Source organism: Ranitomeya imitator, chromosome 2 (genome assembly GCF_032444005.1).
Source record: "Ranitomeya imitator isolate aRanImi1 chromosome 2, aRanImi1.pri, whole genome shotgun sequence".
Taxonomy (NCBI): Eukaryota; Metazoa; Chordata; class Amphibia; order Anura; family Dendrobatidae; genus Ranitomeya; species Ranitomeya imitator.
The window spans coordinates 690,544-707,765 of NC_091283.1; the positions used below are offsets into that span (position 1 = coordinate 690,544).

Genomic DNA, 17,222 nt, shown 5'->3' on the forward strand with positions numbered 1-17,222 from the left:
ATATGATCTCTTCTATACGATCTCTTCTGTATGATCCCTATATGATCTCTTCTGTATGATCTCTATATGATCTCTTCTATACGATCTCTTCTGTATGATCCCTATATGATCTCTTCTATACGATCTCTTCTGTATGATCCCTATATGATCTCTTCTATACGATCTCTTCTGTATGATCCCTATATCATCTCTTCTATACGATCTCTTCTGTATGATCCCTATATGATCTCTTCTATACGATCTCTTCTGTATGATCCCTATATCATCTCTTCTATACGATCTCTTCTGTATGATCCCTATATGATCTCTTCTATACGATCTCTTCTGTATGATCCCTATATCATCTCTTCTATACGATCTCTTCTGTATGATCCCTATATGATCTCTTCTATACGATCTCTTCTGTATGATCCCTATATCATCTCTTCTATACGATCTCTTCTGTATGATCCCTATATGATCTCTTCTATACGATCTCTTCTGTATGATCCCTATATGATCTCTTCTATACGATCTCTTCTGTATGATCCCTATATGATCTCTTCTATACGATCTCTTCTGTATGATCCCTATATGATCTCTTCTATACGATCTCTTCTGTATGATCCCTATATCATCTCTTCTATACGATCTCTTCTGTATGATCCCTATATGATCTCTTCTATACGATCTCTTCTGTATGATCCCTATATGATCTCTTCTATACGATCTCTTCTGTATGATCCCTATATGATCTCTTCTATACGATCTCTTCTGTATGATCCCTATATCATCTCTTCTATACGATCTCTTCTGTATGATCCCTATATGATCTCTTCTATACGATCTCTTCTGTATGATCCCTATATGATCTCTTCTATACGATCTCTTCTGTATGATCCATCTTTTTCTTTCAGGGTAAGCGGCCATCGTGTGTGTTGAATCTTGAGAATACAGAACATACAAGCCTGAAATCCAAGCAGGATCCGGTGATCTCCAGAGTCCGGCGGCGGCGGAGGAGAGCCATAAAGTGCGAACCTCTGGACCCAGAGTTTGACCCAGGTGAGATGCCGGGGCGAGTAGATCTCTGGCTGGAGAATGGAAAGGAGCAGGAATGTGTTAGAGGGATAATGGCCACCAGTGATGAATACTCGCCTCTTGCAGCCGCTGTTACCTGCGGGTGATGTCACATTGGCTGCAGTGGCCACATGACATAACAATTGGCAGCCACTGATTGGCTGCAGACTTCATCATTTCGTCACAGCAGATGTTGCAGGAGGTGAGTGTACATTGTATGTATTTTCTATGAGGCTTTGAATTGATTAATCTGGGTGAGTCCAGTAGTGGACAAGCACTTAAAATGTAGGCGACATCATAGCTCTGCACATAATCATGAGTGTCTCTATTCTCTGACCGTAACCGAGATCCAGCGGGGCGGTCCCCGCACGCCTGCCTCGTAGGGGCGGTCCCCGCACGCCTGCCTGGGAGGGGCCATGCCCGTACACCTTCCTGGGAGGGGCGTTCCCCGCACGCCTGCCTGAGAGGGGCGGTCCCCACACACCTGCCTGGAAGGGGCGGTCCCCGGACGCCTTCCTGGGAGGGGCCTTGCCCGTACATCTGCCTGGGAGGGGCGGTCCCCTGACGCCTGCCTGGGAGGGGCGATCCCCTGACGCCTGCCTGGGAGGGGCCTTGCCCGTACATCTGCCTGGGAGGGTCGGTCTCCGCACGCCTGCCTGGGTGGGGCGGTCCCCAGATGCCTGCCTGGGAGGGGCGGTCCCCAGATGCCTGCCTGGGAGGGGCGATCCCCTGATGCCTGCCTGGGAGGGGTGGTCCCCTGACGCCTGCCTGGGAGGGGCGGTCCCCGGACGCCTTCCTGGGAGGGGCCTTGCCCGTACATCTGCCTGGGAGGGGCCTTGCCCGTACACCTGCCTGGGAGGGTCGGTCTCCGCACGCCTGCCTGGGAGGGGCGGTCCCCTGACGCCTGCCTGGGAGGGGCGATCCCCTGACGCCTGCCTGGGAGGGGCGATCCCCTGACGCCTGCCTGGGAGGGGCGGTCCCCTGACGCCTGCCTGGGAGGGGCGGTCCCCAGACGCCTGCCTGGGAGGGTCGGTCCCCGCACGCCTGCCTGGGAGGGGCGATCCCCTGACGCCTGCCTGGGAGGGGCGGTCCCCAGACGCCTGCCTGGGAGGGGCGGTCCCCTGACGCCTGCCTGGGAGGGGCGATCCCCTGACGCCTGCCTGGGAGGGGCGATCCCCTGACGCCTGCCTGGGAGGGGCGGTCCCCTGACGCCTGCCTGGGAGGGGCGATCCCCTGACGCCTGCCTGGGAGGGGCGACCCCCGCACGCCTGCCTGGGAGGGGCGGTCCCCTGACGCCTGCCTGGGAGGGGCGGTCCCCTGACGCCTGCCTGGGAGGGGCGGTCCCCAGACGCCTGCCTGGGAGGGTCGGTCCCCGCACGCCTGCCTGTGGGAGGGGCGACCCCCGCACGCCTGCCTGGAAGGGGCGGTCCCCTGACGCCTGCCTGCCTGGGAGGGGCGGTCCCCTGACGCCTACCTGCCTGGGAGGGTCAGTCCCCGCACGCCTGCCTGCCTGGGAGGGGCGGTCCCCGGATGCCTGTATTTGCACTGCTGTCCTGGCTCAGACCACTCACTAGGACACTGTTTTTTTTCCTTTGATTAATCTCATTTAATTTTTTGATGGGGTAAAAAAAATGTATTTGTCTTAGGTTTACAATTGCTCCATCAGGATCCGATTCTGTGCGCTGTGCATTGCGCCTCTGCTCCATGCGTCATTTTTCCTTCTCATTGCTTCCCGACCCATGCCCCTCCCCTCTCTGTGCCCCTTCTCTGTGCCCCTTCTCTGTGCCCCCTCTCTGTCCCCCCTCTCTGTCCCCCCTCTCTGTCCTCCCTCTCTGTCTCCCCTCTCTGTGCCCCCTCTCTGTGCCCCCTCTCTGTGCCCCCTCTCTGTGCCCCCTCTCTTTGCCCCCTATCTTTGCTCCCTCTCTATGCCCCCTCTCTTTGTGCTCCCTCTCTGTGCCCCCTCTCTGTCCCCCCTCCCTGTGCCCCCTCTCTGTGCTCCCTCTCTTTGCCCCCTATCTTTGCTCCCTCTCTGTGCCCCCTCTTTGTGCTCCCTCTCTGTGCTCCCTCTGTGCCCCCTCTGTGCCCCCTATCTTTGCTCTCTGTGCCCCTCTCCTCTCTGTGCCCCTCTCCTCTCTGTGCTCCTCTCCTCTCTGTGCCCCCTCTCCTCTCTGTGCCCCCTCTCTTTGCTCGCTCTCTGTGCCCCTCTCCTCTCTGTGCCCCTCTCCTCTCTGTGCCCCTCCTCTCTGAGCCCTTCTCCTCTCTGTGCCCCCTCTCTGTGCCCCTCTCCTCTCTTCTCTGTGCCCCCTATCTTTGCTCCCTCTCTGTGCCCCTCTCCTCTCTGTGCCCCTCTCCTCTCTGTGCCCCTCTCCTCTCTGTGCCCCTCCTCTCTGCGCCCCTCCTCTCTGTGCCCCATCTCTGTGCCCCTCCTCTCTAAGACCCTCCTCTCTGAGCCCCGCTCCTCTCTGTGCCCCCTCTCTGTGCCCCCTCTCTGTGCCCCCTCTCTGTGCTCCCTCTCTGTGCCCCCTCTCTGTGCCCCCATCTTTGCTCTCTCTCTGCGCCCCTCCTCTCTGTGCCCCTCTCCTCTCTGTGCCCCTCTCCTCTCTGTGCCCCTCTCCTCTCTGTGCCCCTCCTCTCTGAGCCCCTCTCCTCTCTGTGCCCCTCTCCTCTCTGTGCCTCTCCTCTGTGCCCCTCCTCTCTGAGCCCCTCTCCTCTCTGTGCCCCTCCTCTCTGAGCCCCTCTCCTCTCTGTGCCCCCTATCTGTGCCCCTCTCCTCTCTTCTCTGTGCCCCCTATCTTTGCTCCCTCTCTGTGCCCCCTCTCTGTGCCCCCTATCTTTGCTCTCTCTCTGCTCGCTCTCTGCGCCCCTCCTCTCTGTGCCCCTCTCCTCTCTGTGCCCCTCCTCTCTGTGCCCCTCTCCTCTCTGTGCCCCTCCTCTCTGTGCCCCTCCTCTCTAAGCCCCTCCTCTCTGAGCCCCTCTCCTCTGTGTCCCCTCTCTTCGCTCCCTCTCTGTGCCCCCTATCTTTGCTCTCTCTCTGTGCCCCTCTCCTCTCTGAGCCCCTCCTCTCTGTGCCCCTCTCCTCTCTGTGCCCCCTCTCTGTGCCCCCTATCTTTGCTCTCTCTTTGTGCCCCTCCTCTCTGTGCCCCTCCTCTCTGAGCCCCTCCTCTCTGAGCCCCTCTCCTCTCTGTGCCCCCTCTCTGTGCCCCTCTCCTCTCTTCTCTGTGCCCCCTATCTTTGCTCCCTCTCTGTGCCCCTCCTCTCTGTGCCCCTCTCCTCTCTGTGCCCCTCTCCTCTCTGTGCCCCTCTCCTCTCTTCTCTGTGCCCCCTCTCTGTGCCCCTCTCCTCTCTGTGCCCCTCTCCTCTCTGTGCCCCTCTCCTCTCTGTGCCCCTCTCCTCTCTGTGCCTCCTCTCTGTGCCCCTCTCCTCTCTAAGCCCCTCCTCTCTGTGCCCCTCTCCTCTCTAAGCCCCTCCTCTCTGTGCCCCTCTCATCTCTGTGCCCCTCTCCTCTCTAAGCCCCTCCTCTCTGTGCCCCTCTCCTCTCTTCTCTGTGCCCCCTATCTTTGCTCTCTCTCTGTGCCCCTCTCCTCTCTGTGCCCCTCCTCTCTGTGCGCCTCCTCTCTGAGCCCCTCCTCTCTGTGCCCCTCTCCTCTCTGTGCCCCTCCTCTCTGTGCGCCTCCTCTCTGTGCCCCCTCTCTGTGCTCCCTCTTTGCTCCCTCTCTGTGCCCCCTCTTTGTGCTCCCTCTCTGTGCTCCCTCTCTGTGCCCCCTCTCTGTGCCCCCTCTCTGTGCCCCCTCTCTGTGCTCCCTCTCTTTGCCCTCTATCTTTGCTCCCTCTCTGTGCCCCCTCTCTTTGTGCTCCCTCTCTGTGCTCCCTCTCTGTGCCCCCTATCTTTGCTCTCTCTCTGCTCGCTCTCTGTGCCCCTCTCCTCTCTGTGCCCCCTATCTTTGCTCTCTCTCTGTGCCCCTCTCCTCTCTGTGCCCCCTCTCTGTGCCCCTCCTCTCTGAGCCCCTCTCCTCTCTGTGCCCCCTCTCTGTGCCCCTCTCCTCTCTTCTCTGTGCCCCCTATCTTTGCTCCCTCTCTGTGCCCCCTCTGTGCCCCTCTCCTCTCTGTGCCCCCTCTCTGTGCCCCTCTCCTCTCTGTGCCCCTCCTCTCTGAGCCCCTCTCCTCTCTGTGCCCCTCTCCTCTCTTCTCTGTGCCCCCTCTCTGTGCCCCTCCTCTCTGAGCCCCTCTCCTCTCTGTGCCCCCTCTCTGTGCCCCTCTCCTCTCTTCTCTGTGCTCCCTCTCTGTGCCCCCTCTCTGTGCCCCTCTCCTCTCTGTGCCCCCTCTCTGTGCCCCTCCTCTCTGAGCCCCTCTCCTCTCTGTGCCCCTCTCCTCTCTTCTCTGTGCCCCCTCTCTGTGCCCCTCTCCTCTCTGTGCCCCCTCTCTGTGCCCCTCCTCTCTGAGCCCCTCTCCTCTCTGTGCCCCTCTCCTCTCTTCTCTGTGCTCCCTCTCTGTGCCCCCTCTCTGTGCCCCTCCTCTCTGAGCCCCTCTCCTCTCTGTGCCCCTCTCCTCTCTTCTCTGTGCCCCCTCTCTGTGCCCTCCTCTCTGTGCGCCTCCTCTCTGTGCCCCTCCTCTCTGCCCCTCTCCTCTGTCCCCCCTCTCTGTGCTCCCTCTCTGTGCCCCCTCTCTTTGTGCTCCCTCTCTGTGCCCCCTCTCTTTGTGCTCCCTCTCTGTGCTCCCTCTCTGTGCCCCCTATCTTTGCTCTCTCTCTCTGCTCTCTCTCTGTGCCCCTCTCCTCTCTGTGCCCCTCTCCTCTCTGTGCCCCTCTCCTCTCTAAGCCCCTCCTCTCTGTGCCCCTCTCCTCTCTTCTCTGTGCCCCCTATCTTTGCTCTCTCTCTGTGCCCCTCTCCTCTCTGTGCCCCTCCTCTCTGTGCGCCTCCTCTCTGAGCCCCTCCTCTCTGTGCCCCTCTCCTCTCTGTGCCCCTCCTCTCTGTGCGCCTCCTCTCTGTGCCCCCTCTCTGTGCTCCCTCTCTTTGCCCCCTCTTTGCTCCCTCTCTGTGCCCCCTCTCTTTGTGCTCCCTCTCTGTGCCCCCTCTCTGTCCCCCCTCTCTGTGCTCCCTCTCTTTGCCCCCTATCTTTGCTCCCTCTCTGTGCCCCCTTTGTGCTCCCTCTCTGTGCCCCCTATCTTTGCTCTCTCTCTGCTCGCTCTCTGTGCCCCTCTCCTCTCTGTGCCCCTCTCCTCTCTGTGCCCCCTATCTTTGCTCTCTCTCTGTGCCCCTCTCCTCTCTGAGCCCCCCTCCTCTCTGTGCCCCTCCTCTCTGAGCCCCTCTCTTCTCTGTGCCCCCTCTCTGTGCCCCTCTCCTCTCTTCTCTGTGCCCCCTATCTTTGCTCCCTCTCTGTGCCCCTCTCCTCTCTGTGCCCCCTCTCTGTGCCCCCTCTCTGTGCCCCTCTCCTCTCTGTGCCCCTCCTCTCTGAGCCCCTCTCCTCTCTGTGCCCCTCTCCTCTCTTCTCTGTGCCCCCTCTCTGTGCCCCCTCTCTGTGCCCCTCTCCTCTCTTCTCTGTGCCCCCTCTCTGTGCCCCCTCTCTGTGCCCCTCTCCTCTCTTCTCTGTGCTCCCTCTCTGTGCCCCCTCTCTGTGCCCCTCTCCTCTCTGTGCCCCCTCTCTGTGCCCCTCCTCTCTGAGCCCCTCTCCTCTCTGTGCCTCTCTTCTCTGTGCCCCCTCTCTGTGCCCCTCTCCTCTCTGTGCCCCCTCTCTGTGCCCCTCCTCTCTGAGCCCCTCTCCTCTCTGTGCCCCTCTCCTCTCTTCTCTGTGCTCCCTCTCTGTGCCCCCTCTCTGTGCCCCTCTCCTCTCTGTGCCCCTCCTCTCTGAGCCCCTCTCTTCTCTGTGCCCCTCTCCTCTCTTCTCTGTGCACCCTCTCTGTGCCCCTCCTCTCTGTGCGCCTCCTCTCTGTGCCCCTCCTCTCTGTGCCCCTCTCCTCTCTGTCCCCCCTCTCTGTGCCCCCTCTCTGTGCTCCCTCTCTTTGCCCCCTATCTTTGCTCCCTCTCTGTGCCCCCTCTCTTTGTGCTCCCTCTCTGTGCTCCCTCTCTGTGCCCCCTCTCTTTGTGCTCCCTCTCTGTGCTCCCTCTCTGTGCCCCCTATCTTTGCTCTCTCTGCTCTCTCTCTGTGCCCCTCTCCTCTCTGTGCCCCTCTCCTCTCTGTGCCCCTCTCCTCTCTAAGCCCCTCCTCTCTGTGCGCCTCCTCTCTGTGCCCCTCTCCTCTCTGTGCCCCTCCTCTCTGTGCGCCTCCTCTCTGTGCCCCCTCTCTGTGCTCCCTCTCTTTGCCCCCTCTTTGCTCCCTCTCTGTGCCCCCTCTCTTTGTGCTCCCTCTCTGTGCTCCCTCTCTGTGCTCCCTCTCTGTGCTCCCTCTCTGTGCCCCCTCTCTGTCCCCCCTCTCTGTGCCCCCTCTCTGTGCCCCCTCTCTGTGCTCCCTCTTTGCCCCCTATCTTTGCTCCCTCTCTGTGCCCCCTCTCTTTGTGCTCCCTCTCTGTGCTCCCTCTCTGTGCCCCCTATCTTTGCTCTCTCTGCTCGCTCTCTGTGCCCCTCTCCTCTCTGTGCCCCTCTCCTCTCTGAGCCCCTCTCCTCTCTGTGCCCCTCCTCTCTGAGCCCCTCTCCTCTCTGTGCCCCTCCTCTCTGAGCCCCTCTCCTCTCTGTGCCCCCTCTCTGTGCCCCTCTCCTCTCTTCTCTGTGCCCCCTATCTTTGCTCCCTCTCTGTGCCCCTCCTCTCTGAGCCCCTCTCCTCTCTGTGCCCCTCTCCTCTCTTCTCTGTGCCCCCTATCTTTGCTCCCTCTCTGTGCCCCCTCTCTGTGCCCCTCTCCTCTCTGTGCCCCCTCTCTGTGCCCCTCCTCTCTGAGCCCCTCTCTTCTCTGTGCCCCTCTCCTCTCTGCGCCTCTCCTCTCTGAGCCCCTCTCCTCTCTGTGCCCCCTCTCTGTGCCCCTCCTCTCTGAGCCCCTCTCCTCTCTGTGCCCCCTCTCCTCTCTGTGCCCCTCTCCTCTCTGTGCCCCTCTCCTCTCTGTGCCCCTCTCCTCTCTTCTCTGTGCCCCCTCTCCTCTCTGTGCCCCCTCTCTGTGCCCCCTCTCTGTGCCCCTCTCCTCTCTTCTCTGTGCCCCTCTCCTCTCTGTGCCCCCTCTCTGTGCCCCTCCTCTCTGAGCCCCTCTCCTCTCTGTGCCCCTCTCCTCTCTTCTCTGTGCCCCCTCTCTTTGTGCTCCCTCTCTGTGCCCCTATCTTTGCTCTCTCTCTGCTCGCTCTCTGTGCCCCTCTCCTCTCTGTGCCCCTCTCCTCTCTGTGCCCCCTATCTTTGCTCTCTCTCTGTGCCCTTCTCCTCTCTGTGCCCCCTCTCTGTGCCCCTCCTCTCTGAGCCCCTCTCCTCTCTGTGCCCCCTCTCTGTGCCCCTCTCCTCTCTTCTCTGTGCCCCCTATCTTTGCTCCCTCTCTGTGCCCCCTCTCTGTGCCCCTCTCCTCTCTGTGCCCCCTCTCTGTGCCCCTCTCCTCTCTGTGCCCCCTCTCTGTGCCCCTCCTCTCTGAGCCCCTCTCCTCTCTGTGCCCCTCTCCTCTCTTCTCTGTGCCCCCTCTCTGTGCTCCCTCTCTTTGCCCCCTCTCTCTGTGCTCCCTCTCTGTGCTCCCTCTCTGTGCCCCCTATCTTTGCTCTCTCTCTGCTCGCTCTCTGTGCCCCTCTCCTCTCTGTGCCCCTATCTTTGCTCTCTCTCTGTGCCCCTCTCCTCTCTGTGCCCCCTCTCTGTGCCCCTCCTCTCTGAGCCCCTCTCCTCTCTGTGCCCCCTCTCTGTGCCCCTCTCCTCTCTTCTCTGTGCCCCCTATCTTTGCTCCCTCTCTGTGCCCCCTCTCTGAGCCCCTCTCCTCTCTGTGCCCCCTCTCTGTGCCCCTCTCCTCTCTTCTCTGTGCCCCCTATCTTTGCTCCCTCTCTGTGCCCCCTCTCTGTGCCCCTCTCCTCTCTGTGCCCCCTCTCTGTGCCCCTCCTCTCTGAGCCCCTCTCCTCTCTGTGCCCCTCTCCTCTCTTCTCTGTGCCCCCTATCTTTGCTCCCTCTCTGTGCCCCTCTCTTCTCTGTGCCCCCTCTCTGTGCCCCTCCTCTCTGTGCCCCTCTCCTCTCTGTCCCTCCTCTCTGTGCCCCCTCTGTGCCCCTCCTCTCTGTGCCCCTCCTCTCTGTGCCCCTCTCCTCTCTGTGCCCCTCTCCTCTCTGTGCCCCTCTCCTCTCTGTGCCCCTCTCCTCTCTGAGCCCCTCTCCTCTCTGTGCCCCCTCTGTGCCCCTCCTCTCTGTGCCCCTCCTCTCTGTGCCCCTCTCCTCTCTGTGCCCCTCTCCTCTCTGTGCCCCTCTCCTCTCTGTGCCCCTCTCCTCTCTGAGCCCCTCTCCTCTCTGTGCCTCCTCTCTGTGCCCCTCCTCTCTGTGCCCCTCTCCTCTCTGTGCCCCTCTCCTCTCTGTGCCCCTCTCCTCTCTGTGCCCCTCTCCTCTCTGAGCCCCTCTCCTCTCTGTGCCTCCTCTCTGTGCCCCTCCTCTCTGTGCCCCTCTCCTCTCTGTGCCCCTCTCCTCTCTGTGCCCCTCTTCTCTGTGCCCCCTCTCTGTGCCCCCTCTCTGTGCCCCTCTCCTCTCTGTGCCCCTCTCCTCTCTGTCCCTCCTCTCTGTGCCCCCTCTGTGCCCCTCCTCTCTGTGCCCCTCTCCTCTCTGTGCCCCTCTCCTCTGTGCCCCTCTCCTCTCTGTGCCCCTCTCCTCTCTGTGCCCCTCTCCTCTCTTCTCTGTGCCCCCTATCTTTGCTCCCTCTCTGTGCCCCCTCTCTGTGCCCCTCTCCTCTCTGTGCCCCCTCTCTGTGCCCCTCCTCTCTGAGCCCCTCTCCTCTCTGTGCCCCTCTCCTCTCTTCTCTGTGCCCCCTATCTTTGCTCCCTCTCTGTGCCCCCTCTCTGAGCCCCTCTCCTCTCTGTGCCCCCTCTCTGTGCCCCTCTCCTCTCTTCTCTGTGCCCCCTATCTTTGCTCCCTCTCTGTGCCCCCTCTCTGTGCCCCTCTCCTCTCTGTGCCCCCTCTCTGTGCCCCTCCTCTCTGAGCCCCTCTCTTCTCTGTGCCCCTCTCCTCTCTTCTCTGTGCCCCCTATCTTTGCTCCCTCTCTGTGCCCCTCTCTTCTCTGTGCCCCCTCTCTGTGCCCCTCCTCTCTGTGCCCCTCTCCTCTCTGTCCCTCCTCTCTGTGCCCCCTCTGTGCCTCTCTTCTCTGTGCCCCTCCTCTCTGTGCCCCTCTCCTCTCTGTGCCCCTCTCCTCTCTGTGCCCCTCTCCTCTCTGTGCCCCTCTCCTCTCTGTGCCCCCTCTCTGTGCCCCTCCTCTCTGAGCCCCTCTCCTCTCTGTGCCCCCTATCTTTGCTCCCTCTCTGTGCCCCTCTCCTCTCTGTGCCCCTCTCCTCTCTGTGCCCCCTCTCTGTGCCCCCTCTCTGTGCCCCTCCTCTCTGTGCCCCTCTCCTCTCTGTGCCCCTCTCCTCTCTGTGCCCCTCTCCTCTCTGTGCCCCCTGGCAGTGCCTGTGATCATGCCCCGGCCCTGCGCTTGCTGCATGTGGCAGGAACGCTCTGGGTGTAGACGTCTGTAGCGGCCATAGCTCCTGTCTACGTCTCGGCCTCGGGGTGCTGGGGTTGGGGCTGTAAGACAAGGCTGCTAATCTTATCCTGGCGATATCTGGTGGTATGGGGCGATGCTGCAGATGGATGCGTCCTTTATTTTCAGCGTCCCCGACAGCAGTGCGCAATGTTGTCAGCGCCATCTGGTGGTGCCAGGGCCTCATTCTAGACTTGTTCCTCTCATGGCCGTTAGCCATCCGTCGTCTTTATCGAGTGTTGTTACTGGTGGCTAATGGGGGTCTTAGTATCTGATTTCCGACATATGTTGTTCCCCTTATACTTATCACTGCAGCCAAAGAAAACCGTCGATCAGCAGGATCTCAACGGAGCGCAGCCCGGCTCCGGCAGGAGGAGTAGTCCTGCACACTACGTATTGGGGAAGAATGGCCAATTACTGGGACAGATCTACCGGGTGTGATGTCAGGAACCCTATCTCCTCCTGTATTTCCAGGACCCTCGGTTTTCCAGATGATGGTAGATTGTGAGCTGGTGGGAGGATATTACACAACAGGCGGCAGTCGTGGCTGATACTGGTGCTTCCTGTGACTCCAGTAGACTTCCCGTCTGTGGGGCTGCTAATGTTCACAGCTCTCCCTCAGCACAGTGTCTGCTCATGATACGGAGGTATTCACATGAGCTCCAGTCAGCACAGGATCAGTACGCAATGAATCTACCCATTGGAGCAAGTGATCAGAATCCACATCCAAAGTTGTAAACTACATCTGTAAAATCTATAAGAGTATGATTGCTGGATGGCTCCTGGGGATTTCAACATTGGAGTTCCTCACAGCTCCTGCTACACAAATACTAAATGGCTTCTGTGCGTGGGCAGATCATGGGACTTCCTCTGCGTGGGCAGATCCTGAGTCTTCCTCTGCGTGGGCAGATCCTGGGTCTTCCTCTGCGTGGGCAGATCCTGGGTCTTCCTCTGCGTGGGCAGATCCTGAGTCTTCCTCTGCGTGGGCAGATCCTGAGTCTTCCTCTGCGTGGGCAGATCCTGAGTCTTCCTCTGCGTGGGCAGATCCTGAGTCTTCCTCTGCGTGGGCAGATCCTGAGTCTTCCTCTGCGTGGGCAGATCCTGAGTGTTCCTCTGCGTGGGCAGATCCTGAGTCTTCCTCTGCGTGGGCAGATCCTGGGTCTTCCTCTGCGTGGGCAGATCCTGGGTCTTGCTCTGCGTGGGCAGATCCTGGGTCTTCCTCTGCGTGGGCAGATCCTGGGTCTTCCTCTGCGTGGGCAGATCCTGGGTCTTCCTCTGCGTGGGCAGATCCTGGGTCTTCCTCTGCGTGGGCAGATCCTGGGTCTTCCTCTGCGTGGGCAGATCCTGGGTCTTCCTCTGCGTGGGCAGATCCTGAGTCTTCCTCTGCGTGGGCAGATCCTGAGTCTTCCTCTGCGTGGGCAGATCCTGAGTCTTCCTCTGCGTGGGCAGATCCTGAGTCTTCCTCTGCGTGGGCAGATCCTGAGTCTTCCTCTGCGTGGGCAGATCCTGAGTCTTCCTCTGCGTGGGCAGATCCTGAGTCTTCCTCTGCGTGGGCAGATCCTGAGTCTTCCTCTGCGTGGGCAGATCCTGAGTCTTCCTCTGCGTGGGCAGATCCTGGGTCTTCCTCTGCGTGGGCAGATCCTGGGTCTTGCTCTGCGTGGGCAGATCCTGGGTCTTGCTCTGCGTGGGCAGATCCTGGGTCTTCCTCTGCGTGGGCAGATCCTGGGTCTTCCTCTGCGTGGGCAGATCCTGGGTCTTCCTCTGCGTGGGCAGATCCTGGGTCTTCCTCTGCGTGGGCAGATCCTGGGTCTTCCTCTGCGTGGGCAGATCCTGGGTCTTCCTCTGCGTGGGCAGATCCTGGGTCTTCCTCTGCGTGGGCAGATCCTGGGTCTTCCTCTGCGTGGGCAGATCCCGGGTCTTCCTCTGCGTGGGCAGATCCCGAGTCTTCCTCTGCGTGGGCAGATCCCGAGTCTTCCTCTGCGTGGGCAGATCCCGAGTCTTCCTCTGCGTGGGCAGATCCCGAGTCTTCCTCTGCGTGGGCAGATCCCGAGTCTTCCTCTGCGTGGGCAGATCCCGAGTCTTCCTCTGCGTGGGCAGATCCCGAGTCTTCCTCTGCGTGGGCAGATCCCGAGTCTTCCTCTGCGTGGGCAGATCCCGAGTCTTCCTCTGCGTGGGCAGATCCCGAGTCTTCCTCTGCGTGGGCAGATCCCGGGTCTTCCTCTGCGTGGGCAGATCCCGGGTCTTCCTCTGCGTGGGCAGATCCCGGGTCTTCCTCTGCGTGGGCAGATCCCGGGTCTTCCTCTGCGTGGGCAGATCCCGGGTCTTCCTCTGCGTGGGCAGATCCCGGGTCTTCCTCTGCGTGGGCAGATCCCGGGTCTTCCTCTGCGTGGGCAGATCCCGGGTCTTCCTCTGCGTGGGCAGATCCCGGGTCTTCCTCTGCGTGGGCAGATCCCGGGTCTTCCTCTGCGTGGGCAGATCCCGGGTCTTCCTCTGCGTGGGCAGATCCCGGGTCTTCCTCTGCGTGGGCAGATCCCGGGTCTTCCTCTGCGTGGGCAGATCCCGGGTCTTCCTCTGCGTGGGCAGATCCCGGGTCTTCCTCTGCGTGGCCAGCACCTCCCTGGTGGGCATGTCACGATAATGAGAACATGCCATGTTTGAGTATCTACCTAAAAGTTCCATGGCTTTGCAGACACACGCTGTGGGCCTTTCCGACCCCCTTCTTCTCCCTCTGCCTGTGTGTGAAATCCTATAGTTCTCCCCCCCCCCCCCCCCGCCCCCTTCAAGAATGTATATGGCTTTACGCTGCACAGTTAGACTCTGTGAAAATCCCTCATTCCCACTCCCACCTGGTACTGGTTAAAACTGGTATAGAAGGCTTGAGCTTCTATTGTTCTTTGAAGGTTATATATATATTGGTACCGATCAGGGCTAGAGATATAAGGATTATATATTCTGGGTGTCCATCAAGTGATCTTTAACTCCCTGAAATCGCTAGAAGCTAAACCCAACGAATGCAAAGAGCGGGTTTCTCCGTAAGCGGGTCACGTAATTACACCGTGTTTACACTTAGAAGAATCGCCACGACTTTGGGCGCTTCGTGATCATTGTATCTTTCGTATACGAGATTCATACAGCGAGCTAGGCATAAAAATAGTTATCATAACTCTAACTAAAGGGGAGGTTTCAGCCTCTAAGTGAGGTCACCACAGGGGGAGTGCTTGGGTTTTCAGCTAGGAAATTAGTGAGTGAAGCAGCAGTCTTCACGTGTCTGGGGTCTAGCTGCTATACAGGGGTGATGCATCTGGTTGTATGCTCGGATGTCAGATGATATGACATAACGAAATGTACAGTGGGGCAAAAAAGTATTTAGTCAGTCAGCAATATTATTATTATTATTATTATTATTTATTATTATAGCGCCATTTATTCCATGGCGCTTTACATGTGAGGAGGGGTATACATAATAAAACAAGTACAATAATCTTGAAAAATACAAGTCACAACTGGTACAGGAGGAGAGAGGACCCTGCCCGCGAGGGCTCACAATCTACAAGGGATGGGTGAGGATACAGTAGGTGAGGGTAGAGCTGGCCGTGCAGCGGTTTGGTCAATCGGTGGTTACTGCAGGTTGTAGGCTTGTCGGAAGAGGTGGGTCTTCAGGTTCTTTTTGAAGGTTTCGATGGTAGGCGAGAGTCTGATATGTTGTGGTAGAGCATTCCAGAGTAGGGGGGATGCACGAGAGAAATCTTGTATGCGATTGTGGGAAGAGGAGATAATAGGGGAGTAGAGAAGGAGATCTTGTGAGGATCGGAGGTTGCGTGCAGGAAAGTACCGGGAGACGAGGTCACAGATGTATGGAGGAGACAGGTTGTGGATGGCTTTATATGTCATGGTTAGGCTTTTGTACTGGAGTCTCTGGGTGATGGGGAGCCAGTGCAGGGATTGACAGAGGGGAGAGGCCGGGGAATAGCGGGGGGACAGGTGGATTAGTCGGGCAGCAGAGTTTAGAATAGATTGGAGGGGTGCAAGAGTGTTAGAGGGGAGGCCACAGAGCAGGAGGTTACAGTAGTCAAGGCGGGAGATGATGAGGGCATGGACTAGGGTTTTTGCAGATTCTTGGTTTAGGAATGTGCGGATCCGTGAAATATTTTTGAGTTGGAGGCGGCAGGAAGTGGAAAGGGTTTGGATATGTGGTTTAAAGGAGAGATCAGTGTCAAGGATTACCCCAAGACAGCGGGCTTGTGGGACTGGGGAGAGTGGGCAGCCGTTTACTGTAATGGATAGGTTCGTTGGGGAGATCGCGTGAGATGGGGGAAAGATGATGAATTCTGTTTTGTCCATGTTAAGTTTTAGAAATCTAGTGGAGAAGAAGGATGAAATAGCAGACAGACATTGAGGGATTCTGGTTAGTAGGGAGGTGATATCTGGTCCAGAGATGTAGATCTGTGTGTCGTCAGCATAGAGATGATACTGAAAGCCGTGAGATTCTATGAGCTGTCCCAGGCCAAAGGTGTAGATGGAGAAGAGCAGGGGTCCTAGAACTGAACCTTGCGGGACTCCGACAGATAGGAGGAGAGGTGAGGAGGTGGTGTGTGAGTGGGAGACGCTGAATGTACGGTCAGTTAGGTATGATGAGATCCAGGATAGGGCCAATTCTGTGATGCCAAGGGATGAGAGGGTCTGCAGCAGCAGGGAATGGTCCACTGTGTCAAAGGCAGAGGACAGGTCCAGGAGGAGGAGGACAGAGTAGTGTTGCTTGCTCTTGGCGGTTAATAGGTCATTGGTGACCTTAGTTAGGGCAGTTTCAGTGGAGTGGTGTGACCGGAAGCCTGATTGAAAGCGGTCGAAGAAGGAGCAGGAAGATAGATGGGAGGACAGTTCAATATGGACATGTTGTTCCAGTAGTTTTGAGGCAAAGGGGAGAAGTGATATAGGGCGATAGCTAGATACAGAGGATGGGTCAAGAGAGGGCTTTTTGAGGATAGGTGTGATTGTGGCATGTTTAAAGCTTGAGGGGAAAATGCCAGTTGTTAGTGATAGGTTAAAGAGATGGGTTAGGGTTGGGATGAAGACTGTGGTGAGGTTTGGGATGAAGTGGGATGGGAGTGGGTCAAGTGCACAGGTGGTGAGATGCGATCTTGAGAGTAGAGTGGAGAGTCCGTCTTCTGTAATGGTGGAGAAGTTGGTTTTGGAGGTGGAGGGCTGGGTAGTTGCAATAGTGCAAGTTCCACCACTTAAAAAAATGAGAGGCGTCTGTAATTTACATCATAGGTAGACCTCAACTATGGGAGACAAACTGAGAAAAAAAAATCCAGAAAATCACATTGTCTGTTTTTTTAACATTTTATTTGCATATTATGGTGGAAAATAAGTATTTGGTCAGAAACAAACAATCAAGATTTCTGGCTCTCACAGACCTGTAACTTCTTCTTTAAGAGTCTCCTCTTTCCTCCACTCATTACTTGTAGTAATGGCACCTGTTTAAACTTGTTATCAGTATAAAAAGACAGCTGTGCGCACCCTCAAACAGTCTGACTCCAAACTCCACTATGGTGAAGACCAAAGAGCTGTCAAAGGACACCAGAAACAAAATTGTAGCCCTGCACCAGGCTGGGAAGACTGAATCTGCAATAGCCAACCAGCTTGGAGTGAAGAAATCAACAGTGGGAGCAATAATTAGAAAATGGAAGACATACAAGACCAGTGATAATCTCCCTCGATCTGGGGCTCCACGCAAAATCCCACCCCGTGGGGTCAGAATGATCACAAGAACGGTGAGCAAAAATCCCAGAACCACGCGGGGGGGACCTAGTGAATGAACTGCAGAGAGCTGGGACCAATGTAACAAGGCCTACCATAAGTAACACACTACGCCACCATGGACTCAGATCCTGCAGTGCCAGACGTGTCCCACTGCTTAAGCCAGTACATGTCCGGGCCCGTCTGAAGTTTGCTAGAGAGCATTTGGATGATCCAGAGGAGTTTTGGGAGAATGTCCTATGGTCTGATGAAACCAAACTGGAACTGTTCGGTAGAAACACAACTTGTCGTGTTTGGAGGAAAAAGAATACTGAGTTGCATCCATCAAACACCATACCTACTGTAAAGCATGGTGGTGGAAACGTCATGCTTTGGGGCTGTTTCTCTGCAAAGGGGCCAGGACGACTGATCCGGGTACATGAAAGAATGAATGGGGCCATGTATCGTGAGATTTTGAGTGCAAACCTCCTTCCATCAGCAAGGGCATTGAAGATGAAACGTGGCTGGGTCTTTCAACATGACAATGATCCAAAGCACACCGCCAGGGCAACGAAGGAGTGGCTTCGTAAGAAGCATTTCAAGGTCCTGGAGTGACCTAGCCAGTCTCCAGATCTCAACCCTATAGAAAACCTTTGGAGGGAGTTGAAAGTCCGTGTTGCCAAGCGAAAAGCCAAAAACATCACTGCTCTAGAGGAGATCTGCATGGAGGAATGGGCCAACATACCAACAACAGTGTGTGGCAACCTTGTGAAGACTTACAGAAAACGTTTGACCTCTGTCATTGCCAACAAAGGATATATTATATTAAGTATTG

General features: G+C 57.7%; 1 protein-coding gene across 1 annotated transcript in view; it reads left to right on the plus strand.

Annotated features, from left to right (window-relative positions):
• Window positions 1-17,222, plus strand: part of BCORL1 (BCL6 corepressor like 1) — a 191,251-nt gene that overhangs the window by 130,061 nt on the left and 43,968 nt on the right. Inside the window, exon 5 of the mRNA XM_069746077.1 lies at window positions 897-1,041. Coding sequence (XP_069602178.1) covers window positions 897-1,041 — 145 coding nt within the window. The remainder of the gene's footprint in view (window positions 1-896; window positions 1,042-17,222) is intronic.